This window comes from Lipophrys pholis (assembly GCF_963383615.2).
Source record: "Lipophrys pholis genome assembly, chromosome: 22".
Taxonomy (NCBI): domain Eukaryota; kingdom Metazoa; phylum Chordata; class Actinopteri; order Blenniiformes; family Blenniidae; genus Lipophrys; species Lipophrys pholis.
Window position 1 is genome coordinate 20,660,909 of NC_137644.1, and position 27,257 is coordinate 20,688,165.

The 27,257-nt window shown below is 42.9% G+C and overlaps 3 protein-coding genes across 13 annotated transcripts; 1 reads left to right on the plus strand and 2 right to left on the minus strand.

Moving 5' to 3' along the window:
* The first annotated feature begins 10,376 nt into the window (after positions 1–10,376).
* On the plus strand, positions 10,377–16,559 carry LOC308127328 (interferon-induced protein 44-like). Its single transcript, XM_080492310.1, has 8 exons — positions 10,377–10,429; positions 10,595–10,642; positions 10,761–10,794; positions 10,899–11,094; positions 12,169–12,321; positions 14,294–14,459; positions 15,120–15,220; positions 15,327–16,559. Exons 2-8 carry the CDS (start codon positions 10,612–10,614, stop codon positions 15,585–15,587), a joined length of 942 nt encoding a protein of 313 aa, XP_080348436.1. The 5' UTR covers positions 10,377–10,429; positions 10,595–10,611; the 3' UTR covers positions 15,588–16,559.
* On the minus strand, positions 15,624–20,256 carry LOC308127329 (fish-egg lectin-like). Its single transcript, XM_080492311.1, has 6 exons — positions 20,087–20,256; positions 19,831–19,966; positions 19,531–19,767; positions 19,242–19,456; positions 18,680–18,804; positions 15,624–16,161 (listed from the first exon to the last, which is right to left on the minus strand). The coding sequence occupies exons 2-6, from the start codon at positions 19,883–19,885 to the stop codon at positions 16,020–16,022; spliced, it is 774 nt and encodes a 257-aa protein (XP_080348437.1). The 5' UTR covers positions 19,886–19,966; positions 20,087–20,256; the 3' UTR covers positions 15,624–16,019.
* Positions 20,257–20,940: 684 nt separating this feature from the next.
* LOC308127143 (fish-egg lectin-like) lies at positions 20,941–26,425 on the minus strand. 11 transcript variants are annotated; one of them, XM_080491959.1, is made up of 11 exons: positions 26,294–26,425; positions 25,552–25,645; positions 25,226–25,462; positions 24,926–25,140; positions 24,735–24,850; positions 23,982–24,124; positions 23,434–23,670; positions 23,124–23,338; positions 22,441–22,565; positions 21,663–21,805; positions 20,943–21,173 (listed from the first exon to the last, which is right to left on the minus strand). In XM_080491959.1, the coding sequence occupies exons 1-6, from the start codon at positions 26,318–26,320 to the stop codon at positions 23,983–23,985; spliced, it is 831 nt and encodes a 276-aa protein (XP_080348085.1). In that variant the 5' UTR covers positions 26,321–26,425; the 3' UTR covers positions 20,943–21,173; positions 21,663–21,805; positions 22,441–22,565; positions 23,124–23,338; positions 23,434–23,670; position 23,982. The 11 variants fall into 11 exon arrangements, with proteins under 11 accessions (XP_080348092.1, XP_080348088.1, XP_080348082.1 ...); XM_080491957.1 differs by having other exon boundaries at positions 20,949–21,173; positions 25,552–25,626; XM_080491958.1 differs by having other exon boundaries at positions 20,949–21,204; positions 25,552–25,626.
* Positions 26,426–27,257: the final 832 nt, after the last annotated feature.

A 27,257-nucleotide genomic window follows, 5' to 3' on the forward strand; every position in this document is an offset into this window, starting at 1 on the left:
TATAAGCACCTGCTGGCCCAGTATACACAATGCTTTCATTCAAAAGAAGCATTCAAAAAACAAGTTTGAGAAATTGTTAAAAACAGGTTTGAGAAACTTTTGCAAACAGATTAGAGAAACGTTTAAAACAGGTTTGAGAAACTTTTAAAAACAGATTTCAGAAATCTTTAAAAACAGGTTTTAGAAATGCCTCTAAGTCACAATTCCAGAGATGAAGATTATAGGCGGGGCCCTACGCCTAACACTGCTCGGGAGATTATGATACTGCGTATTCGTATCGATGAACTCGAGAAGGCACGTCAGGAAATATTCAACCCGAAAAAGCCTATGAACTACCTGGAATTACAGCAAATTGAAGATCAGCTGGAGATGAAAAAGTCCAGACTGACGGCTCTCCAGATGACTGGTGGACTGTTGGAGGAAAATACACAGGAGAAGACCAGGGCCTCCTCAGACAGCCAGGCACCTCAAATGACAAAGAAACACTTCAAACAAGAAGCGATGGAGCAAAAGGAAAAGAGGGACTTGGACAAAGAAGTGATCCAGGTTAAGGAAAAGAGGGACTTGGATAAAGGAGTGATCCAGGTTAAGGAAAAGAGGGACTTGGATAAAGAAGTGATCCAGGTTAAGGAAAAGAGGGACTTGGATAAAGGAGTGATCCAGGTCAAGGAAAAGAGGGACTTGGATAAAGGAGTGATCCAGGTTAAGGAAAAGAGGGACTTGGATAAAGGAGTGATCCAGGTCAAGGAAAAGAGGGACTTGGATAAAGAAGTGATCCAGGTTAAGGAAAAGAGGGACTTGGAAAAAGAAGTGATCCAGCTGAAGACAAAGCTCATGGACAGTGAACAAGACATTGCTGAACTGCAGAAGGAAAAACAGCATCTCTCTTCAATGCTCGATGTTGCCTTAGAAGAGCTGTGTGATAGTAAAAAACTGGACGTTCAGAAAGAAGAGGACAGGATGATGGAGAAGCTCAAAGCTCTGGAGGAGAAGCTCCAGCAGGTGGTGAAGGAGAGAGACAGGCTGCTGGCTGAGAAGGAGAACCGCAACACTGACAATAGTACCCTTCTGGCTGAGAAGGACAACCACAACACTGACAATAGTACCCTTCTGGATAAGAAAGAGAACCTCAAAGCGAAGAATAGTACCCTTCTGGCTGAGAAGGAGAACCTCAAAGCGAAGAATAGTACCCTTCTGGCTGAGAAAGAGAACCTCAAAACAGAGAAGAGTACCTTTCTGGCTGAGAAGGAGAACCTCAAAGCGAAGAATAGTACCCTTCTGGCTGAGAAGGAAAACCTCCAAAGTGAGAATAGTACCCTTCTGGCTGAGAAGGAGAACCTCAAAACTAAGAATAGTATCCTTCTGGCTGAGAAGGAGAACCTCAAAACAGAGAATAGTATCCTTCTGGCTGAGAAGGAGAACCTCCAAACTGAGAATAGTACCCTTCTGGCTGAGAAGGAGAACCTCAAAGCGAAGAATAGTACCTTTCTGGCTGAGAAGGAGAACCTCCAAAGTGAGAATAGTACCCTTCTGGCTGAGAAGGAGAACCTCAAAACAGAGAAGAGTATTATTCTGTTTGAGAAAGAGAACCTCAAAACAGAGAAGAGTACCCTTCTGGCTGAGAAGGAGAACCTCCAAACTGAGAATAGTACCCTTCTGGCTGAGAAGGAGAACCTCAAAGATAAGAATAGTATCCTTCTGACTGAGAAAGAGAACCTTAAAAATGAGAAGAGTACCCTTCTGGCTGAGAAGGAGAACCTCAAAACAGAGAAGAGTACCCTTCTGGCTGAGAAGGAGAACCTCAAAACTGAGAATGAGACCATCATTGATTACTACAAAAAGCTGTACATCGCCTGCGCTGACAAGAAGAAAATGCACACTGAGATAATCTGGCTCAAGAAGGCAAATGAGGTCTTACAGATGGAACTCCAGACCAAGAAGGAGAAGAAAAGAGGGTTCTGGAGGCGACTCTTCAAAAGGAAGTGAACAATGGCAACAGAGAGAAGAAGGCCAGAGAGGCGGTGGAAGAGGTCAAGAAGGTTTCAGAGGTCAAAGAACTCCAAAACAACACAAGAGAGTCATTGTCACAGATGGACCCAAATTCAGACTCAAAAGTTTCCATAAAAAACAAGTTTATTTAAATAATAGTCCAGGGAACACAAGGAAACCACAGGGAAACAGAAGCGACAAGATGAAACAGGTCAGATAAGAACAGGTCAGATGGGAACAGGTCACTGGGGGGGGGGGGGGGGGACAGGCTGGACGGAAACAGGTCAGACGGGAACAGGTCACTGGGGGGGGGGACAGGCTGGACGGAAACAGGTCAGACGGGAACAGGTCACTGGGGGGGGGGACAGGCCAGACGGTAACAGGCCAGACGGGAACAGGTCAGACGGGAACAGGCCAGACGGGAACAGGTAAGACGGGAACAGGTCAGACGGGAACAGGTCAGATGGGAACAGGTCACTGGGGGGGGGGACAGGCCAGACGGTAACAGGCCAGACGGTAACAGGTCAGACGGGAACAGGCCAGACGGGAACAGGTAAGACGGGAACAGGTCAGACGGGAACAGGCCAGACGGGAACAGGTAAGACGGGAACAGGCCAGATGGGAACAGGTCAGACGGGAACAGGTCAGACGGGAACAGGTCAGACGGGAACAGGTCAGACGGGAACAGGTCACTGGGGAGGGAAACAGGCTGGACGGGAGCCTGAGCAGCTCTATCTAGACCAGTGGTTCCCAAACTACGGCCCGCGGGCCGGGTACGGCCCGCCTCCACATTTGACCCCGCCCCCTCAACAATACCAGAGACGCATTTAGATTTTTTTTTCAAAAATGTAGCCGGGTGGGAAAACTTTTACCATAATCAAACGACACCACCAGATGGCACTGTTTCCATTTGGACAACCTCCATTGTGGACATTGTTCTGAAGAACAGACACCAGAGAAACCCGGAAGTGAGACGCCATCCTGCTTGACCCCAACAGTTTTGTGAGTATGGTTTCCCGGACATTAAGGACGGCTTCAATGAAGGTAATATGTTGTAAATTGCAGCTGGCGGTGAGAAATACCAAGCGATGGACATTGAAAGTAATTTGTGACTGAATTCTGTGAACTGCTGCTCACTGACATGTTTGTATTTGTTGAATGTTCACAGATCTTGAGTGTTGAAGGCGGAGATCATGGCGGTGTCCTGTCGCCATGTTGTTTTCTGATCCTGGACAGAAGCACACGACATCAAGACATGTGAATGTAAAGTTGTTTACTGCTAATTTGTGGGTTGTTTGTGTTCCAGGGATGAGCTGTTAGAGAGATTGTTCTGCCGACATGTTCCCAGATGGGTCTGCACTCGATGCTTCTGCTTATTAAGGCAGACAAGAGAAGTCTGGAGAGTCCTGCAGAAAAGTTTCAGTGCGTATTATACAATACTATAATACGCACTGAAACTTATACAACAGCAAGCCTTCTCCTTATTTCTTATTTTATTCCTCTTATTACATTTAAATTGAACGCCAATTTTTCTGTTCAGAATAAAGACCCCAAAATAATATCTTCTGTGTCCTGTGCCGTTCAGTTTCACCAGGCTACATATTCAGCGCCTGACAAAAATATAGGACCTCCCATTTTTAGAGGGTAAATCATTTTTTAGAGTCGCTAAATAAAAATCAAGACTGTATGTTTTTTGTTGTTATATTTTACACCTACCTACATCTTTTCGCTTTCTAAGAAGGTCTGCTTTGAAAGATATCAACATTTTAGAGCTGAACTTTTACCTGTTAAGATTGTGCACCGCACAACAGAACCTTAATGTTCCATGGACTTTTTTCTGTGAAGAACCCAGAGAGGGTTACTTGGTTCTGTGTGGCTTTCTGGAAAACGTTGAGGCGCCCCTGCGATCGTCACACTTTCTCTGTTACAAACTGGCCCCGGCCCCCGTCAGAGAAGGGAAAAGTTATGTGGCCCCCACAGGAAAGGGTTTGGGGACCCCTGGTCTGGACAGGAACAGGATTTTCAAGCAGGAACATGAATTAACAAAGAAGCAACAACAAAAGAAGAACATGATTCTGAAAGTTGAAGGAATGATGGTAGAAAACAAGCAACTTCAGCAACACATCTCATTGATGAGGAGTGTGAGTGTGTGTGTGTGTGTGTGTGTGTGTGTGTGTGTGTGTGTGTGTGTGTGTGTGTGTGTGTGTGTGTGTGTGTGTGTGTGTGTGTGTGTGTGGTCACTCCCAGTCAGCTGTCCATCCAGAACCACCTACTACACATATTCTACACAACTGCAAACCCACACAACACAACAGACTTTTGTTGTTGTTGTGGTTTTTGTTGTTTTGTTGTGGTTTTGGCCCTTCTGGGCCACCGTACCACTGTCATGTCTGAACATGATGGTCATACATTGGCAGCCATCTTTAATTTATTCAAACTAAACTCAGTGCTTTTAATATTTAGAAGAGAATCATTTAAAAAAAGGAACAAGTCAAGTCCTTTATTCGTCATAAACAACAATTAAACACAGGATAATGTGCAGTGAAATGTTTTCAGTACCAGTTCCGCACCAAAACAACAGTTTTTATGGGATGGAAGAAGAAGAAGAAACCGTAGAACACCCATAATGAAAATAGCACACTGCATGACATTAGTAACAATAAAGAAAATCCTCTGAATCCTCTTTCTGCAGAAGTCTCTGTAGTACTCCAAGTGTGTAGCATCTGAGCAGGTCTGGCAGACGGGGATGTACCACAGCAGCAAGCACTTCAAAATATGGAATGAAATCTTGTTAACTCTCCCGCTGCAGCTTTGGGAATAAGCTGACGCTTGAGACTTTATTCATCTGGATGTGGAGCATCAAAGATACTCACATTGAAAGAAATACAGAATCTAGTTCTGAAATAATTTAAACTCTAGTTTGATGCTCGTATTACCGAAGTAAGAGCTTACATGTCTGGTGGTTAAATATTCTGAACTACCAAAGTGAAACAGATGATTGAACCACACGGGCTGAGATGAGGGAGCGATCTATAAACATTTTACGGCTGTTTTTAAAAACCATTTGTCACCATTGACTCTTGAGTTTAGAGTTATACAAGAAAGGTAAAACTATTATTCATTAATTTTTCATTGAGTTTTGAGAACACAAGATAATAAAAGTAAATGAAGACGAGGTAGAAGCTCTAAGATCGACAGAACTATAAACTCTAAGTTGAACTTTTTGACACAAAACACTGAATTGAAGCTACTTTACAACGATGTAAAGAAAGAAAACTTTTATTGGTCCTCTTGAGGAAGTTTCTTCTCTGGATTTAACCCTTTGGAGTTCTAGTTGGAAAATCTATTGAAGCAGAGAAATGGAACAATTCGTTACTCAAATAAAGTTAGGCTTCATTTATACGACTGCATTTTCAAGTGACAACAAAAAAGCGTTTGTTTTCTGCCTCGTTTTATTCAACAGCGGTGCTCGGAGCTATGGAGAATGTAACTTTTTGAAATTGCTCGGTCTATTACTTACAGTAAAAGGTGAACATAACACATAGATCATCCGTTGTCACTTCTTGCCATTCAGAGCACAAGTTTGAGTAATCACACGTAATTATATGCAACAAGTCAAATACACACTTTAACAAAGAGGTCGTTCAGGATGAGTTATGACAAAGTGGAACCAGATTGTCATTGTGAAAGGTCACGGGAAGGTGGAAGCTCCGGAGAAAGAACCACTGCAGCAAAACACACTCAGTATTTTATCAATGGCTTGTAAAGTGACGGGAACAAAGGTGTTACTGTTTGGTTCTGAGGCACAGGGAAGGTCAAGCACAAGGCATGGAGGTGAAACGTTCAGTCCTTTGTCACACTAGATTCAATCCCACAACAAACAGAGGAAGACTACAGTGAACCTTCATCACATGTCCATCAGGATTCTTGCTGAAATGACAACTTGAAGCTTGTTTGTTTTGGACCTTTGAGTAAGGTTCTTAAGTTTCCATGTTCCCGTGATCTCGAGACCGAAGTCGGCTGGAGTCTCATCCTCCGGCCACGGTCACCCACAACAAACAGGTCAAAGGTTAGAGACCAGGCAAAGAATAATGCCCCTGGTACTCCACGTTGAGGGTTGAGCTCGACAACCCACCTTCATCAATCCTCCTTCAGGAACCAAAAACGTCAAGGGAGGAAAAATGTGACGAATGAGGAATGAAAATGTACAAAGTTTCTCTGCGAATGCATCATGAATCAGACCGATGGAGTCTCGAGGTTTACACCAACAAATCCTTCTTAATATGAAATCAATTATTTACCCAAAAGTAATCCCATATTTGTTCTTAATCAAACTTTAATCATTTCTGCAAATCCAATAGTGAGGCTAAACATTTCAGAGATTTGACACTGACTCTATAAGGAGTCAGAGTCAGAGGTTCTATTCCCAAAGCTGTCCACGTCCCATTGGCGCCTCTTTATATCATCACATTATCTTTTATAATCTTTTTATGAATTCTTTAATGAAACCGAGCAGCATTGCTAAACTATATGAGCGCCATGTTGGGAAAATATCAAAATATATCTTCAGCACAAACGCAGAGGGCAAATGAAGAGAAGTGGCTTCAGGCTGACAGGCGTCATATTTACACATTTAAAGTGTTTAGGAGGAACAGCAATATAAAGCCGCGACCTTATCCGTCATCGCCGAGTCGCGGCGCCATCTGTAAACCATAAAGCAAGGAAAGTTAGTGAAGGGCAGACTAATGGAGCGCAACACATCTCTTTTAAATGAATAATAAAAACAAAGGAGATGTGGATATCCTGACTTCGGAGGAGGAAATTAAATCTAAGCGCCATTTTGGTGTAAAACAGCAGATTGATTTCACTTCATTTGAATCTTTGTTTCGGATGCCGATTGGTAATGTCGTAAAGCCACATGATTATACACCTCATGCAATATTAATGAGGAGATCATGTTTGATGCTTTGCTGCTCTGAACACACCATGTGACACAAACAGGAAGGAAATGTGAAAATCTACTGGTCATTCAGCAGGAAGATCCACGATGGCTCGTGGTTGAAGGACAAGATGGACAATTCAAACTTGTGCAGTCAGTCGTACCAAGTTTTTGAAATAAATCACTTTATGGGGCATTTGTGATGAATTTTAAATAACCAATTAGACATTCTGTAATCCTAATCATGGAAGCTGCTCCACTGAAGCCCTGATTACACGTTTTCAAGTGAAAACAGAAAACTTTCACTGCATTTCAACGCTGCTCAGGCACTGCAAACACAACTTCTTGAAACATCTCCCAAGGTGGAACTTTTTGAAAACACTTCAAGCCTGTTTCCGTGGAAACGGGGGGGAAACACAACACCACCATAATAACAATCCACCCTGGTGGTCTGTCCACTAGAATGTCTGTGTTCTCCCGGTGTTACTGTTTAGAGCTCACTCTTCTCTGCTGTGTGTGGTTTCAACACAAAAGCAACAAACAGCGCCAACTAGTGGTTGAAAAGGCCTCAGTCCTGTTTTTCGGTCGGTCCTGTTATTTGTGTTTTTTGCGATCATCTTATCCAAACTCCCGGGTCTGGTCCTGCCTCAGGATACCCCGATAGCGTCGGATTCCTCATTAGTCACTAGAATGTTGGGTTCTCTACATTTTCTTCACATTTATAGCGTTTTTTTTCTCTGCACACACGTCTGTGTGGTTTCATTACATAAACATGCGACAGCGGCCTCCGGTGGCCCGGCAGACTAACTACATCATTGTCAGTGTGTCTGCTGCTGCAGTGGAGACACACGCCCTTTTTTTAAACGGTTTAGTTGTTGTCATGTGAAACGTTGCGGAGTAAACACGGCCTTAATGTGATACAGGTGAGCTGTAGGTTCCACGTTTCTTTAATCAACAAAAGCCGCTTTTTCTCTTTGTTTGACTTTAGAGAGAAAATCCATCCCTGCTTTATTTTTAGTCATAAAACACAAATAGATTTATTACATAGACTATCCAGTCTTTGGTTTATGAAGTAATTAACGTCTCTGACAGCCTGCTCCAGGACTCAAGGTTCAAGGTGACCTGCCAGCAGCCAAACCCCAGAGGAAGCTGCTCTCCAGAGGGACCAACACACTACAGGGCCTCGGAGACCCCCTGCTGAGTGTCACCAGACCGATGACCCTACCTGCTCCCTCGGTTTGGAGTCCATCCGTCACAGGAACAGAGGTTTGGTCATAAAGTGAATCAATGTGTGGCTCTATAATCACTTCCAACCTCATCTGTCCTGTGAGACGATGCATCAGAATAACTTCTGATTGTTTCCCACCTTTGGTTTTAGAGGTGAGTGACCAGAATATGTAGATTTCTTTTGATTTTGGAACTGGACGATATGTATTTGAACCATGGTTTTGTTTAGACGATCAACTAAGAAATTTTGCAAATTGAAGCGGTCTGCACACCGTAGGTCGCCGCTCCGGCTGCTCCTCCAATCACCTTCGACTGAGAGGAACCGGAGCGCATCGAAGAGTTCACATACTGTACCTCTGAAGATTTATAAGTAGGGGTGGCCATAAAGATATGAAGGTCGGCCTTAACAAAGTCCAAACAAGATCAGGCTTTACAGCAGCAACGATCAGGTTCTTTAGTCTCTGAGTGCCGGAGAGGAAAGGAGATCGGAGGAAAGTTGATCTTTCATAGTAACATCTGCAGTACCTCCCGGACCAACATGGTTAAAATGATGAACTTTATTGGAAGATGAACAATATCTCTTAAAATTACAAAATGCTGGATGGCTTGCTCATGTCCTCAGGAGACTCAAAGTAACCGTGATTATAACTCCAACTGGAAGGAGGAAAAGAGGCCAGAGACCACCTGCTGGAAGAGCAGGAAGGGTTCTGGACGCAGGGCCTCAGTATTACTGTGTTATTACTGTAGTAGTGAGCGAACACAATCAGCTTCACAATGTACTTTGACTTCCCACATGAACATGTTTACCAACATAGTTTACCTGAAAGTGGAAGTGGTTATAAATGTGTGTCTGTATGTGATGATTGAATCTGAAACTTCCATCAAGAGACGACGAGCCGACTCACAGAATCCTTACAAATAGAATCCAAACTGACAAGTCAAAGTGGATTTTCTATCTTTCACAATAATAATCAGGAGACTGTCGAGGACCCGAAAACCTCCTAACCTCGTTTAAAAGAGGAGAAGCAACACAATGGGAATAAAAATATCCTTTTATGAAACACGACATTTCATTGACATTGAACACAGCATCTCATTTGTTTACCCGATGTGCTTTTATTATCCAGAATTAAAAATGTATGATGAAAATGTGAAAGTTGCAGGGCTGTGGTGCAGTTATTAAAATTAACAGCAGGTGGTGCTGTTGTACCTCTAATGCAGGGAGTCCGGAGTGACGAGCAAGTTTTCTACTTATTAAACTTCAACATTTCTAAATAAGAAATAAAGTGATTTTATTCTCTTAATTTTGTTATTTTGTAACAAAAGTAAATTGCTACATAAATCATTTGTTTTCTTTGTGTTCAGATCACAAAGAATATATACATCTACTGAAATTCAGGTTCTGCCACTGAGGGCTCGCTCATTTCCCACCCTACCACCAAGTAAGGTGGATGTTTACGATTTCTAGGAGCTTTTTTTTTTTTTTGACCTTTCACTGGATTTTACAGCAGAATATTGAGATTATAGCCATTTTTAGTGCTAATTGTTTGATCTTGTAAATATAGAGTTTATTATATCACATACACTGTGCGCCACAACAAAGAAAAACTTAAAAAATGTAAATATAAAGGTTATTATGGCACTATATTTTAGCAGTCTGGTGAAATTGTGCTGTTTGTGGCCCCTCATTTAAAACGGGTTCGACACCCTGTGCCAGCGTGTGGAGGAGTCGATCTCTGTGTTGTGAAGAAGCAGCAACTCGTATTGTGTCACAATACAAAAGTTCTCAGTCATCATGGCCGCCGGTATGTTGCTGGAACTCTGACCTACATGACAAATGTAAAGTCCATCGATCTATATCCTCCAGTAAGGGATTGGTTTCCTTCATGTATAGAAAACTTTGAAAGAAAACAAGCTTCAGTAGAAGAACATCAGTTAACATGAAGCTGGCAGGAGAAGTTAATTCATTTATTTTCTATCTTTACTTCATCCCGGTATAGTTGTGTTGCTCTGAACTCTGAGATAAAAACCAAACAGCAGGTTCTGATAATCGGAGTTCTGATAAGCCGTGCCGAGCACACCCTTCATTTATTCACCTGGACGGGAAAAAGCAATTCAGTGAACTTTTACAACCTGAAAGAAACTGAAAGTATGAAGATTGTCTTCAAACGTCAGCTTCACGGTTACTGGACACGTTTCACCTCAGATTTACTTCACGAAAGACAATTCATGGATTTGAAGTGACGACTTCTTTTCAGCTGGAGCGCGTCAAGAGTAAGATTGTTTTACATTTTCTTCATTTAAATGTGATATATACAAATTTTCTTTAAAGATACGGCTGATAAACACATTTCATATTAAACTGTTGAAAGAAGGTTTAAGTCATTTTGATGTTGTGTAATTATTTGATTTCTTAAATAATTTTTTTCATGAAAATAGATATCACATCCACCAAGATGTTTAAGGATCGTTTTTTCAAATCTCGCAGTAAGTCAACTGATAATTTTCAGAGAATGTCCTACTTTGACATTAGTACATAAAACAAATGCTAATTTCATACTATTAGTATATAATGTGATTGATGCAGTTGTGCTTGTCTTGACAGAATTTGATAAACCATGGAGAGAAGTATCATGGGGGTGGGTATTTGGTGGAACACACGACAAACACAAATGTTTGTAGCTTCTGAAATGTGGGCAAGAGGTTTATACTTGATTCTACTTCTGATCTTCTTTCTGAACAGGAAAACAAACGAGGACTTTGTTTATGTGAAGGCCTACAAACCTCAATCAGAACTCCAACACCTCAGAGTCCTGCTGCACGGACCGCCAGGCTCCGGAAAGTCCAGCTTCATCAACTCAGTGGACAGCGCTCTGCGAGGAAGAATGTCAACTCGAGCCTTGGCAGCCACTGGCTACGAAAGCAGCTTCACCACCACAGTATGAAGAACTCCTGATCAATGTTATACGGGTTCTAATTCTTTCACCAGATTGGGCCAGTCTGCCCCAGTTGGAGAGCCAAATTCTTTTACCGTATTACTTGGTTTATTGAACACATTTGTGTGTTTATGGCGTGTTCTTTCTTACACACTTTAACACTTTTTTTTGTCCGTGAAAAAAAAAAGATCTCAACTTTTATTTTTGACTTTTTCTGAAGTGCACAAGGTTTTTTTTTGTTTTTTTCTTTTAACCTCCAAATTTGTTTTTCTTCAGTATCCTTAATACTCTTCCATATAACAGAGGTTGAGATTAAGGCTGGTTTTTGATTAGGTGGTTGGGTTTCCGTCATATTTGGGCTTGAAATGGTGAGTCAGATCTGGCAACCCTGGCGCTGACTATCGTGGCGGCCATATTTACTTCGGTGAAGAGCGTGCGCAGCGTGAAGTCACATCGTCTTACGCCGATGCACTCTGGAGTCTGATATCGTTCACAGGGCCGTCTGTAGTGGGAACAATCACGCGAAAAAATGGAATCGCAGCAAAAAGTTGGAATTGATCAAGACCTGCAGAGCGAAGGAGCCTAAACGTCTCGCTTGAGCCGCACGTTCACACAGAAACTAGCAACGACTCACCACAAACGATAATTCCTGAAAACTCCACCCACAGTGGAGATCTGGATAAACTCTGTTGCATCTAAACGGGGGAAGGCGGAGATTTATATCACAATAGTGACGTCATGTTTTTTCCAGGATTCTGATTGGCTATCGTGCTTCTCGATACACTGCCCCCTACAGGTCTGGCTGGTCATAGCAGCTGTGAACCAGGTGGATATGCGGGTCCGTCTAAATAAAGATTTTTTTTAAAACATAGAGGGGGAAATATCCCTTTGTGTAAAAACCTGTGTGTGTGTAAACATGGCCTCAGTCTCAGCGTCCATGTTTTATAGGAGGAGCAATCAGAACCTGACCAGCCTCAGGTGGCTGCAGTTACCCTCCTCCACACTGAGCCACTGCCTACAGCTACAAACACACACCAACATTGTTGTCACTGTGTTTCTTTTTTTTTCAATTTGCAGTTCAAAACTTATAAAATCCGGAAAGAAACGCCTGAAAGCTATTATCCCTTTGTCTTCAGTGACACCATGGGTATTGAGAAGGGCTCTGGGAGAGGAGTTGATGTGGAAAATATCAAACTGATCATGAAAGGACACGTCAATGAAGGATGCAAGGTACGAACAAATGTTTGTCTTCCCTCTTTAATCACCTGTGATAAATTGTCTTTTACCATGTGACATGAATTGTTGAATGTGTGATGAATTCTGTGTTTTAGGCCCTTTTCACACGAGCCAAAACTTTTTTTCTCCTCGTCCTCAAATAATGTCACACGTCATGTGTAGTACATATGCCAGGCCTTTAGGTGGTGCTGTAACTCACCGGCAAAGAATTACACGTAAAATGGTGAAGAAGACACAGAGCCAGAAAAAAAAAATCCTTGTTTTTGAGGAATATGACATTTCACCTTATTAAAGCCTATAGCATCAGTAGCATCAGTAGCTTCAATAGCTTCAGGAGCTTCTGTAGCATCAGTAGCATCAGTAGCATCAGTAGCTTCAGTAGCTTCTGTAGCATCAGTAGCTTCAGTAGCATCAGTAGCTTCAGGAGCTTCAGTAGCATCAGTAGCATCAGTAGCTTCAGGAGCTTCAGTAGCTTCAGTAGCTTCAGGAGCTTCAGTAGCATCATTAGCATCAGTAGCATCAGTAGCTTCAGTAGCTTCAGTAGCATCAATAGCTTCAGTAGCATCAATAGCTTCAGTAGCATCAGTAGCTTCTGTAGCTCGATGTGCAGCAGGTCGTCCGCCATTGTTGTTGTTGTTACTTTACGTCCAGAGAGGGTCGCGGGGTTGAAGGTCGAAAGGTGAGGCGATGACATCATCGTTTTCCACAAATGTGCATCTTGCTCATCCACACCTCAAAGTCAAGGCGGAGTTTTGAAATTTCCCAACACTGGAACCCATTTTCAAAAAACAAAACAATGTCAAGCTCTTAAAACGCTGCGCTGCGTGGAAGACAAGCAACAGAAGGGATACGCTTACAGGAAGCAGAGTTCTTGTGTTTCCTGTTCTTTTGTCCCAATATTGACGACCAGGGAACCGCCTCAGGACCTCACATTATTACATATACAAGACCTCCGATGTCCATGAAGCCAAACACTTCGGTATCTTTTCCAACATGTTCCCATGGTGTGCAATGTGACCAAACACAGAACCTGCTGGACGAGGGTAGAAGAGAAAATAATCTGAGGGAAGCCTGTAAAGTAGTGACGGCCAAATGAAGCTTCATGAATCACTGTCTTTATCTTCTGAAGCCACTAGATGGCGCTGCCTGTTCAACAAATGTTTGTCTCTATCTTCAAACTAAGAGCGCCACCTGGTGGACTCAGAAGATAAAGATGTTCATGACGCTTCATGAGGCTTCATTTGGCCTCACTACTGTGAAGGTTGGTGTGAACGGTGGAAACGATCATAAAAAAAACATCCAACGAGCTGAAGGAAAGCCATGGTCATGGTTTTATCGTATACCACACGCTGCATACTAAACAACACTATGTCTTCATGGACCAAGGTCAAGGAGGAATTGTTGAGGAAACATCAAGAAAGGAAACTGATCTTTGCCAATGAGTAGACAGGATGTGGACAGATGAAACACAAATAGAGCTTTTTGACAAAGTACACCGACACTTTGTTTACAGTACAATGAAGGCTGAAAGAACAAGGACATCCTACTGACAGTTAAACTTGGTGGAAAATCCACTTTGCTGCTCGGCTGCTTTGTGAATCTAAAACTGGAGGTCTTGACCAGATCACAGGAATCATGAAATCAGAGAATTCTCAAGAGATTGTAGAGTGAAATGTTCTACCCAGAGTGAGGAAACTTGGTTTGAGTAGAAGATCATGGCTGAACCCTAACCCTCCAGTACACTTTCTTCTTCTCCAATGTAAAAAGTGCTTTATAGATCAAATCTAATTTGATTCAAATTGATATAGCATCCCGATGATATAGAATTCATCCATTTCCATTTACTTCTGAAGGTATAGTACATGTTATATAAAAACTACGGTGAGCAGTACTGTATACAGTAGATTTACACAAACATGCCAAACTTTTAAAACGAGTATTAATATGATTTTGAAATTGTTTCCAGCTCCTTCCTGGCAGTACCCCAACTGGATCCTTCTACAATAAAACTCCGACCATCAATGACAGAGTTCATGTTCTGGTTTGTGTTGTTCCTGCCACCACATCCAACCTGATGGACGACGATTCTGTTCGTAAGATAAAGGAGGTCAGAGAAGAAGCCCGGGACTTAGGTGAGTTTATACAGCTGCCTTACCAATGTGGACATGTGGTGCAGTGCACAGACATTTGGGAGCTGATCTACTGGGAGGTTTACATGTGAATAGATTATTACACAACCAGAAATGTGATTCACAATCTCTGAACGTATCTGCTGTTAATTATTGTGTCTGAACTTAATGCATCATAAAGGAATAAATCTGCTCAGGCTTCAGTCGACTGGCTGCTTTTATTGTGGTGAGATCCATTTCCTCTGCTGCCACGTGACTTTTATTCCCTGATTGATTATGAGATTCTCTGTGTTGCCCAACAACCTTTGGCTTTGTGACTAATCAGCTCAAAGCTGGAGCTCACAAAGCAAATAAGATTTCAACCAAATGAATGTAGTGCCAGAGATTCCCAACCATTTTATGAGTCTGTAAGATGGAGACATTACAGATAAAGTACAAGCCCTGATAGTAACTTTTATCTAACTTTATCCAAGACGAGGACAGGAACATGGTGGAATCTTTTATAAACCTTTAATTTAGCATTCATCTTGTATGTCTTATATCCAGTGTCCAAGGATATTCCATCACCAGTGACGATGTAATCTCAGGTAGAGACGCAGTCACTGTTTGTCTTTTGAAACATGAGGAAAACTGACTGCGCTGGTTTTTGCTCTTCCCTTGCAGAAATCCCCCAAATAGCTATTCTCACCAAAATAGATGAAGCCTGTCCGAAGGTCAAGAAAACGATCCAGAATGTCTACAGGAGCAAGTTCCTGAAAGAACAGGTAGCAGTCAGGGAAGAGTGCACTGACAAATTGAACACTATAATATCTCAGAAGAGAAAAAAGGTGATCTTCAGTGTTTTTTAGTTTCCTTGTTGTTGAAACGTAGATGGAAGCCCTGAGCGCGACCGTGGGGATTCCAATGAACTGCATCTTCCTGGTGAAGAACTACAGCCAAGAAACCCAAACTGAGGAGGACATTAACAATCTGATCCTGAACGTAATGAGAATGATCATCGACTACGGAGACGACTTCCTGAACGACGTCAATGCCAGAAGCACGACAGCTGGTTCGGAGGAGCACCAAGGTGTTCCTCAGCTTCAACAACATGAAGTGAAGAAGATAAAGACATTAACAAAACAGGAATGAGAAAGAGACATTCAGCAGCTGACATCAGGACACATGCATGTTGTAAATGTCACCTGCATCACAGGTGAGTGAGGATTTTATTAATGTTCATTAATGGAGAGAAAGAATTCAAACCACGAGGATCTTTAGTGATTCAGAGTTCAGATGCATGAATCTTTTCTCGTTTTCTTGTTCCTTCTCTTTTCTTCTGTTTATTACAATTTGTATTTTATGTTCACCAACTTTTGTGGATCAGGAAAAAAAAACTATTCAAAGCTAAAACTTCAGGATGGATCATTCAGAGTAGCACAAATCCTTTCAAACGTTTGGTTTTAATTCCTATTCCATGGATCACTTGTGGTGTTGATTGAGGACTGTGATGGAATCGTCCCTGCTGGTGTGTTCCTACAAGAAATACTTGATCTTCAAAGAAAGCAGTTTTCTGCTGAAGCATCAGTGCGAGCAGCGCAGCACGATGCCGCCGTCGCTCACCACCCACAGGAAGCCCAGGTCGTAGCTCAGGTGCTTCACAAGCAGACACATTGGCAGTTGCACCCAGTCTGCGCCCTGGGGGGTCACTGGGGAGATTCCAGCTCTGGAGAAGCAGACGGAGGCAGACGGTGAACACGTGACACCACCAGCCTCATTAATACAATTCAAATGTGCACAACAGAACCATTTCATGTGTATCGTGTCAGGAAGGATTGAATCGTCAACCCATGACTCAGCAAAATCAGCATTATGGGGATCAACAGGGAATGGACAGGAGCCAGGAGAGGCCAAGGTATGGAAGAGACCAGAGTACTGGACAGATGGACGCAGTACATGGGTGGATCATAGGGGCAGAACGAGAGCAGTGAGGTGAAGAGAGACGTTTAACTAGAAAGAAAGAAGTTTCATGAGTTTTTACAAGCAAAAGCTCAGCAGGCAGAAGTAATAATACTTCTACATTATCAGGTTTAAATGTGAGATGTTTCACTGGTTCGGTGTGTGACCTTTGTCTTGCTGTAAAGAGAAGATTGTTGTTATGATAAACAAACACACACACACACACACACACACACACACACACACACACACACACACACACACACACACACACACACACACACACACACACACACACACACACACACACACACACACACACACACACACACACACACACACATATACATCCTGGTCAGGTACATGTTGAGCAAGACCAAAAGGAGAACCAGGAAGAAGAACCAGCTGGAAAGTACCCAGATGACCTCGGATGACTTCAAGATGGCGGACAGAGAAGAGCTTCTGACGTTTACTGCTGCAAAAATGAACCAATGATGTTATTTTAAGAAAATATAACTAATGATATGATGAATGCATTAAATGACCGTACCAACGATATTGTAAAAGGCAAAATACTGCAGATGAAAAGTAACTAACCAGAGGGGATCGAGTATGAATATTCAAAGGTATAAAAAGTAACTGCAAATAGCTCCTATTTGGTAATCGGGGGATCTTTATCATCGAGATGCCAAAGGGCCCAGGAGGTTCACATCTTTCATCCAATGGAGTTGATCTGAGAAGAGGCTCGGTTTAGAGCAGGACTGAAGTATTTCTGGCAGCTTTAGAACCAGTTAGAACAAAGGAACCCGGCAGAATCCATACAGTGAGCCTCTTTTATTGGATTAACAGCCTCCGATGCACTGAGTCCTCTGCTGGAGACCCCGGGCCCCGGCTGGGTTCCTGCTCCTGGGTGAGACTAAGCATTTGATTAACACCTCGACCCCTCCTCTGGTTACTGATTCTCAGTAATTGGCCTTATGAATTTTAAGTTGTATTATCAATTTGCATTATTTGAATATAACCCTTTTGCAAGCTGTTTGCTCTCGCTAAATTGAGAATAAATGTGTATTTTAATACACTAAAAAGGCCACAACATCACAGGTTTTTCCTCGGATTTTAAACCTGAATGACGAAGTCATCCAGTGATACGAACACATCCGATCAAGTCTTTTGACAATGTCAACTGAAGCAATGGGCATGACCTCTGGATGACCTCTGGATGACCTCTGGATGACCTCTGGATGCTAGACCGTGAGCGTCGGAGCGAAGCTCCCTCGCCAACCTGCCTAAACAGTTACTGAGTTGTTTGTCCTGTCGACTGAACCTCAGCAGGGTCTGGGGAGCCCTACCCTGGAGACCTGGTGTAGGTCAGGTTAGTTCTACAGGTTGACAATTGTCCGTTTGGGGAGTTTCTGGGTTTTGTGCCCCCCTGAGGGTGAAGTAACCCCCCCCCCCCAATAATGAAAGATATGATCAGCAACATAATGCAGTTTAATGTCACAGTTCAAGTATTTTAAAATAACTCGCAGTAAATACAACACCTCTAAAGAACGATCTAAATCACTTGCAGGACTCTCACTAATGGTTTCGTGCTAAAGGTCACTGTCCCAGTGGAACCTCAGGAGGAGACCAGGTTCAGAGAAACCAGACAGACAAACTGAAAAGATCATTTAATAAAGATCATTTAATAAAGATCATTTAATAAAGACCATTTAATAAAGACCATTTAATAAATATCATTTAATAAGAAAAACCTGCCAACAAGGAAACAAGTCGCAAACACAATCATAAAAAGTCCTGATCCTCCGGTAATTTCCTTTCTGGTTCAGCCTTGGATCATGATGAGAAAGTGACACATCATCTTTAACATTTCTTAATTTAAAACATATTTATTGATTATTTTGAGTGATAAATCATTCCTAATGATTTATTATGCTCAAGTAATTAATCTATTACTTCTTGTAATTATTCATAAGTAAATGAAAATGTATTCCACTAAATCATTTCAATTCTTGACAAATTACTTCCAGGGATTTATTACTTTCAGTAATCTATTACTTACAGTAATCTACTCCTAACTAAATGTGAATCCCAACATATGAATAATAGTTTTTTCTAGTAATTTGCTGATTAGTCCAAAAAACAGTTTTAAACAATTAATCAGCCCCACAAATGTTTAGTTAATGTGGCGTGACTTTTAATTTGACACTCTGAACCAATATATTTGTCTTTACAAGGTCAATAACAGGTTAATAGTTCTACTGTTAAACTCTAACAGTGTTTACCTTCGGAAGACGGTTCCTTCCGGGTGCACGGCGAACACGGCGCCGTCGCTGCCGACCTCGACCCTTTTGGCCTCTCCCAGAACTTGAACCCACCCGCTGAAGTCACAAGTGGCTGAATTCATTCTCTGTAGAAACACCAGGAAGCAAACGGGGTGAGGATCACGGGGTGAGGATCACGGGGTGAGGATCACGGGGTGAGGATCACGGCGTGAGGATCACGGGGTGAGGATCACGGGGTGAGGATCACGGGGTGAGGATCACGGCGTGAGGATCACGGGGTGAGGATCACGGCGTGAGGATCACGGGGTGAGGATCACGGCGTGAGGATCACGGGGTGACGGAGCCACAGGAAAAGATGCACGCTGATGAAACATCACAGCGGTTCAGGGTCCCAACAGATCTGATCCCCAGAGGAGAAGCCAGACCTGCAGCATGGCCCAGATCAGGACCGGACCCAGGAGGTGACACGGTCTCTCTGGCCTGGATCCTGAATCCACTTTCGGTCCTTAAGCCTGAAATTTCCCAGCAACAGTTTAGCCCCAAATCCAAGATGTGAACTTACAGTGAAGTAGATTTCCTGAGTGGACGTCACTCCCCAGCACACATGTGGTCCGCAGCTCACGTACAGCAGAGCTCCAGGGAGGGAATTCCATCTGAGCGCGCCCGGCTGCCGGTGGCTGGACGCGGCGTTCCTCCTCAGGCAGTGGATGGTGGAGGAGCTGGTGACCCCGACAACCTGACCCTCCCCTCCGGCATCCACCTGCTGCAGGTTCTGACCTGGAACACAGCCGAGCACCGTCAGCACAGCCGCCGATGTGCTCTGCGAGTTCTGTGAGGCAGGAAGTCTTTACCATTGGAGACAATAAAGTCTCCAGCCACGTATTTGTAGACCTTCTCTGAACTGTCCACTCCCCAGATTCCTGCAGAACCCACTGAGACGTGCTTGAGGGCGACTGTGCCCAGTTTGTACCAACTCCACTCGTGCAGGAAATAGACATTGGAGAGTCCGTCTGTCATCACCACTTTCCCCTGGCCGGCGTCGATCTGTGCCGCAGGGAACTTCTGCGGTCCTTCTTTGCAGCTCCAGCCTGTGGAAAACAAGACGTCAGTCGTCGTCTCAACCAACCTGAGTCTTTTTAAACCGAGCTCACCATGGCTGAAGGACAGGAAACTAAACACCAGCAAGAATTCTGCTGCAGCTTTCATATCTCCTCTCCTCTGCTGCTGAGGGTTAAATCCTTCTCATACGGTTTCTCCTGAACCTTCGACCTGCTGTCCAGCACAAATCTGATGGGATGCAATATTCACCCAAAGTCCAAATTAAGTATTGATTTTGTGAAACTCAAAGCAAACAAGACAGAGTTGTGTGACGGGGAAGACGTGTGCGGAGTAAAGGGAAGCACAAACCAGACAGAAATGGACCCATTGTCTTCATACAACTGACAAAAAAACACAATCTTATTAGTATTCAAGTACAGGTAACTAATGTAATCCCCTTTTCAAGAGTGTTGCTGTGGATAATGAGCCGCCGACACTCTGCTGATGTACTAATGGAGTTTGAAACATCTGATCCTACCGAGGACGAGGAGATGAGGTCGGGTTTATGTGGACTGACCCAGTCTGTGTGGACGTAATAAATACAGGTCAGAGTTCATTGTGTAAATCAAATATAACCTTTTATATAAACTTGCCAGGTCCCACGTATGATTAACTACTATTCAACCTATTTGGTAACTGCTGCTCCCGTTTCTTTTAAGCTGATGGTTTTACATTGATGACCATCATATTATACATGATTAAATTGTTTCATAAAACACATCAAAAGCATTTGCAGATTCTGACATATGTCCAATCCTTAACGTCAGTCACAATTAAAGTTTTTTTTCTTCTTTTAGATAAAAACAAGAACATACTAAGATGGTGTTGCTGAATAATGTGTCACTACTGTGTTGGAAAAATCCAACAGAACTTATTAAATTATCAAAGGTTTTAAAGTCATCGTCACCCTGTGAATTAATTTGATGCAGGATTGTAAAATAGGAAGTTGTTAATGTGCATCGTGGTGGTTTTATTTTGACAGTCACTCAGAATAATGATCCAACTTGGTCTCTTTACAAGTACCAGTTAACTCCTATTATTAATGTTTACAGCATATTGTTCTCTGTGCACATGTGGTTTCAGTATAAAAACAAACAGCGCCCACTAGTGTCAGTCAGTGAACAATGAATGTGTTCCATAACAAACTCATACAAACACAGGAAATCATTTTGACACTGAAATTTAATGCATGAAAAATTAAAGCAACAAAAAAATTACAATTTCAACATTATGTCATTTTGAAGTTTCCTCGTGGTGCAAAATCTCTCGCTCTCTCTCCAAATGTATAAAGATGTGAGGTCGTCCTCCCTGGAACAGCAGGTCTCTGCAGGCTCATGTTGAAAGTGACGCTGCTGAGGCCTCATGGTTCCTCCTTTTCTTTTTTTTTTAATGCAGCCTGAACGACAGACGATGCCGTCGGTAAACGTCTGATCCCGAGGTGTCGAATGAAGTAGAACATTCATGAGTTTGTTGCTTTGACAAATTTAAATCATGAGAATTTGGACCCATAGTTAGTGTTCACTCCCACTCAATGTACTTTCCACATGTGGACCTTAATTCAACTATTCAGAAGTTAAACTAAACTTAACTTGAATTTAATATTTTAATCCTATTTTCTACTTGTTGCACATTTTTACCCCCGAAGGAAACGGCCAAAAGATAAAGTAGAATCCTGAATATTCATTTCTGATTAAAAGATAATGTAAATAAAAGCTACAGGCTTGAACCGGTAGTGAAATCTCACATGACAGCTAATGGAGCCTCAAGCCTTCTCAAACAAAACCACCTTGAAATGAGCCCCTTGTTTCCTCCACCCAGTGAGGTTGGGTGCAGCCAGAATACGTTTGAGTCTCAACAATCTCATGAATTAGTTGCTGGTTCTTACATTACTTAGAGCACTTCAGGAGGGTCCCCATGTCATCTATGCCCCACAGGACTCCCTGGTCATAACTTATGGATTTCATCTTATTGGCCACTGGAATCAGGGTCCAGCCGGTTCCCACTGGAAAGTCCTGAGAGAATCCAGTCCTGTCGGGAGAAGACCTGAATGATGAATACATGAATCTGCATCCAAGCTGTTCAGCACTTCACAAACGTCTGGGTACAGCCAGTGAAGAGATGATGACAGCAAAGAGACAATTTAAGATGCGGAAGGTCCCGTTTACATGAGGACATTTTCAAAGCATCGTCTCCCAGATGTTTGAAAATGCTGCAACTGCTGCTGAACACCAGAGCCGTGGTAAATAGTGCAGAGGGACAATAACAACAAGGGCGGCATCCATACTGTCATGACTCCCAGTCCACATTGTCCTGGAACTTGGTGGTTTTATTTTGACAGTCACTGTAAGAACAATCCAACTTGGTGGTTCGTCCACAAAAATGTCCATGTTCTCCTGTTAATGTGTAGAGCTCACTGTTCTCTGCTGCGTGTGTGTGTGTGTGTGTGTGTGTGTGTGTGTGTGTGTGTGTGTGTGTGTGTGTGTGTGTGTGTGTGTGTGTGTGTGTGTGTGTGTGTGTGTGTGTGTGTGTGTGTTTTCAGTCCTAAACAAACAGCCCCCACTAGTGGCCCAACATGCTAACTACATCTGTCTTCAACGTTTCTGCCGTTGCCGTAGAAACGTGAATGTTTTCACCAGAAAGGCCGAGGCGTGAACAGATCCCACCTTTCATAGAGGTCACCCTCTGCGTTTATCATGAAGACGGATCCATCGGCGCCGGCGTCAACAATCACTGCAGGTCCTGTCAACACAGTCCCAGCAGACGCCTCGCACGAGTCGGACTTCACTTTCTGCAACAAACAGTAACAAACAACACAATTTAAAGTGAAGTAAACAAATAAACTAGAGCTACACTCGGAAAATGCACTCATTAGCTCATGTCGATGCTAACTAGCCTGTCAGGTCGCTACATCACTGAGTGAAACACTGAGCGGGGAGCGTCTCCATGGCAACAGACGCTGATCTCCTTTGATATCCTCCATGAGGTGCCTCTCTCATCCACTTTGTATGGGACATTTTTCACAGTTTTTATGGGATTAATTCGGAAACGATTAGTGGTTAATGTCCTAAAATCTAATGGATTGGTCCTTGGATGATGAGAAATCATCCCTGAAGATATTGTGTAATTTGGGTGAGGAGTTTTTGTGAAATGTTGGTAAAATGCATACAAACATAAATACTACTAAATTAATTAATAAATACATGCAGAGGAAAACATAACCTCCGCCAATGGAAATTGGGCAACCAATAAATTAATAACTAAATAAATATACGCAGACATAACCTTCTCGCCAAACTTTGATGGCGAAGGTAATTAACTTAACCAAGAACTGACGAAGAGCATTTACTATGAAGAAGACATTCTGGGAGGGAATCACTGTCCAGCATCCATGTGAGTTGCAGCTGATATCCTGCACTTCAACATCCATCTTTGTCCATTTCGTTGCGCCGACTCGGTTGAAGGCTGAAGCGATGCCCCTCTTCAGACAGCGGAGGGCGCCAGAGCTGGTGACTCCAACAACCTGCCCTTCACCTCCTGCCTCCACCTGAGTCAGAATCTCACCTGAAGACACACAGAGACACACGTCCTCTCTGAAACCTGTTTCTAATGAGCTGTGAGAGGAAGGGAAAGGGTTAAACTCTCATCATTCTATTTACCACTTAAGGAAATGAAATCTCCAGCTATGTACTTATAGACCATTTCCGAAGCATCGACGCCCCAGATCCCTGCAGGTCCCACTGAGACCTGTTTGATGTTGACTGAACCCAGTCTGGTCCACGTTGATCCACTCAGGAAAAACACTTCCTGATCGTCGTTTGTCATCAGAACTTGTCCCTGTCCAGCCTGGACCTGAGAAGCACCGGAGAGCTCAGGACCCGGGCTGCAGTCCCAGTCTGAGGAGAGGAAAACCAGCAGCTTTGTGAGTTGATCCATAGTTTACTTCAAAGAAAACTATTTAAGCCTCTATTGGCTTCAACATAAAACATTTCAAAATGTACTTAACATGCCTGATGAGATGACGCCGGCGGTGTTGAGGGAAGAAAAACACAAACAGATTCTTATGAGCATTTTGATTCACTGAGTTTTCTGAAATAAAGAAACCTTGTTGTCCACCAGAATACTGCCCCCTACTGGTGACTTCTGTTTTATCACCATGATTTCTGGTTGTATTAGCAGTGAGAGCGGAGAATGTGGATATGAACACATTACTGGGAGCATTTCATGATGATCCCTCCGCTGATCACAAGCCAGAGATTCCCCAGGTCGTAGCTCGCGTGCTTGACGGTCTCCGACAGCGGGACTTGAAACCAACCGGTTCCGTGTGGAACTCGAGCAGAGATGCCGGTTCTGTGAAAACAAGACGTGGACTCGTTTACTTCCCGGAGGTCTCACTTTTATTTAGCATTATAATTGGGACTTCAGTCGTTGCAATGAGCTTTAAGAACAGATGGACAATAATAACAACAACAACTAGAAAATTCCAGAGTCCCTGGCAACAACCCAGAACATTCCCATGTTTTGTGTCCGTGCTCCCAAAGTGTGGGACGAGTTGCCCAGAGAAAATGAAAATAAAATAAAGATAGAAAAAGCGGCCAAAGAATTATAATGATGACGACGACGACGACGACGACGACGACGACGACGACGACGACAAATGGCAGCCTAGGATCCTTATCTTGCACTCTGCCAGAGGCAGGCAACCCTAACCCTAAGAGTGTCATGGCCGTCAGTCTATATTCTACTGGTACGTTTAGAGTTGTTTATTACATATTGTTGTCTGCACTAGTGTGTCTGTGTGTTAGAAATCCAACCCAACATGAAAGACAACATCCTTTACTGTTTCTGTGTAAAATAGACATCATTTTCAAAAACACAAAACCTTTCTAAAACAAAAACAAATGAAACGTTTTCACTTGAAATGTTGAGCACAAGCAGAATAACAAGATTACCGTCCCACCTTTGGTAGAGATTCCCATTTGAATTAACCACAAAGACCGATCCATCAGCTCCAACTTCAGCCATTACGGCCGCTCCTTCCACATGGACCCAGTGTACATTTGGACAGGACTCAATCTTCTCTCATTAAAACAAAACAATAATTACCAGCAATGAAGTGAGTTCAAACTCAACTGAGATGTGAGACCTTACAGTGAAGAAGATGCTGTGTCCAGAGTTCACCCCCCAGCACCCGAAGGAGCTGCAACTGGAATACATCAGTTGTCCAGGGATGGTTTCCCAGCTCAGCAAGCCGTTGCGCCTAAAGGCTGAAGACGCGGCGAAGCTCAGACAGTGAATAGTGGAAGAAGACGTCACTCCAACTGTCTGACTCTGACCGCCGGCGTCCACCTGCTGCAGACTCTGACCTGAAGACACAAGGAGGGTCACATCACCTCCTCGACAAACACTTTCAAAAGCCATCTGAGTAGGATTGTAAGGTGTATTAGTCACCGCTGGAAAGAAGAAAGTCGCCGCCGCCATACTTGTAGACCATGTCTGAAGCGCCGACGCCCCAGATCCCAGCAGGTCCCACTGAGACGTGTTTGAGGGCGACTGAACCCAGTCTGGTCCACGTTGATCCACTCAGGAAAAACACTTCCTGCTTGTCGTTTCTCATCACGACTTGTCCTTGTCCAGCGTCGATCTGAGCGGCGCCGGACAGCTGAGGACCCGGGCTGCACCTCCAGCCTGTGGAGAGGAAAACATCTCAGCTCCATTTCAGCTTTAATGGCTTCAACACTTCCCTCTGAACTTTGTTTGGCTGAGACTGGACCCACCATGACACTCCGACACACAGTTCACCAGCAGAAACACCACTGCAGCAGCCTTCATGTCGCCTCTGAGTCCAAACTCTGCAGGGAACTTCTGCAACTTATCACACATAGATTATCACAGAGTGGGCGTATGCTGGTGACCCACCTGACTATCTAGCTTTTCTTTTTTTAATTTCTGCCTTGCTCAAGGATCTTGACAGTAAACTCAGGGAGAAAAGTGTGAAGTAACGAATATACTCAACAAAAGAGTAATCCTAGAGTATGTGGGAGCTTTGGGATTTCTCATCCTGTATTACCTTTCATTCCCATATTTTAAATTTGGACAACATATCTTCCATCGTACATGTGAGGACAGTCTTTTAGGACAACTTGGAAAAAAAACAACTGTGTCAATGAAACAAAGTCCACTTAAAGTCAATAAAGTGGTTTCGAGGGTAAACACACAGTTATTGAGTGAGGTGGTATTAACTTCTGTTAAAAAAAACTAATAAAATACTTAAATGCTTCCGATGTGCACAGAATTTCTCTTGTCATCAATTTAAAATGACGTCAATCATAAAGTTTCCACCTGCGCTTGTGTCAGGACAAAGGAAATAATTCTTCAATTAACCAAAATATGAACAAATCAAAATAATATGAAGGGAAAATATCAAATCTCGACAAATACCAAAAGCTGAAAAGAAAAACCAATGTTGAAAGTCGATATGAACGAATAAACAAGTTTTAAATTGAAAGGAGCTGATACCTGTTGTCCCGTCCAACCTCTGAACATTAATTAATTCTGCAAGGAAGACCACACACACACCAAGTTAAGTTTGGTTTTACTCGCGAGGAGAACGGACAGAGAGTGTTTCAGTTACAATCTCCAACCCGCTCTGAAAAACCTCTGCCGCCTCCTCCCCTTTTATTCGGGTTCCTCTTATCTGATTTCAAAGCCCTTCCTATCTGCAGACCACGTTCCTCCTTACAATGAAAGATCACAATGGAGAAATACAAGTCGTAATTCATGAGAAAGAATGTTGGTACAATGAATGTGATAACTTTTCGTAAGATTATTCCAACACCTGTTATTCCCTCGACTTCACTTTGAGGATATTTGTGATGTTTTTCATGTTAAAAAAACTTTATTTTATCCAGTAATGTGGTAGTAGTTCATTCATTCTGGTTCTTACCGTTTCTTTTTTTAAGCCTTTGACATTTTCCTGTTGCTGGTTCAGTCCTGCATCAAACATTTAACAATTAATAAATATATATTATTCAACTCACCTCAACTCAGCTTTATCTATAGAGCACTTTAAAACAACACAGTTGGCCAAAGTGCCGATATTAGACAGAAATAAAACGTCAACGCTAATTCGATTAATGAAGTAAAGAATGTTGAAATACACACAATAAAAAAACCCCTGAGAATTTCTCTCAGTGAGTTACCTTCACTTTCAAAACAAAAGCCATTTATTAGCACCTGAATCAGCACTTCGTTCACAGTCGAGGTGTTCTGGTCACGTTCAGAGCAGCAGGTGAAACGTTGGTGACGTAGATTACTGTGATGGAGGGAATGTTTGTCATGTGATCTCCAGCTCCATGGTGGGTGACCAACTGTCTCACAGGCTCACCAGTTCGAGGTCTAAAGGCTCTACGGGATGGAATCTGTGTTCAGGGCCGTGACATCAGGACACAAACACGTTGTAAATGTAAATGAATCACCGGTT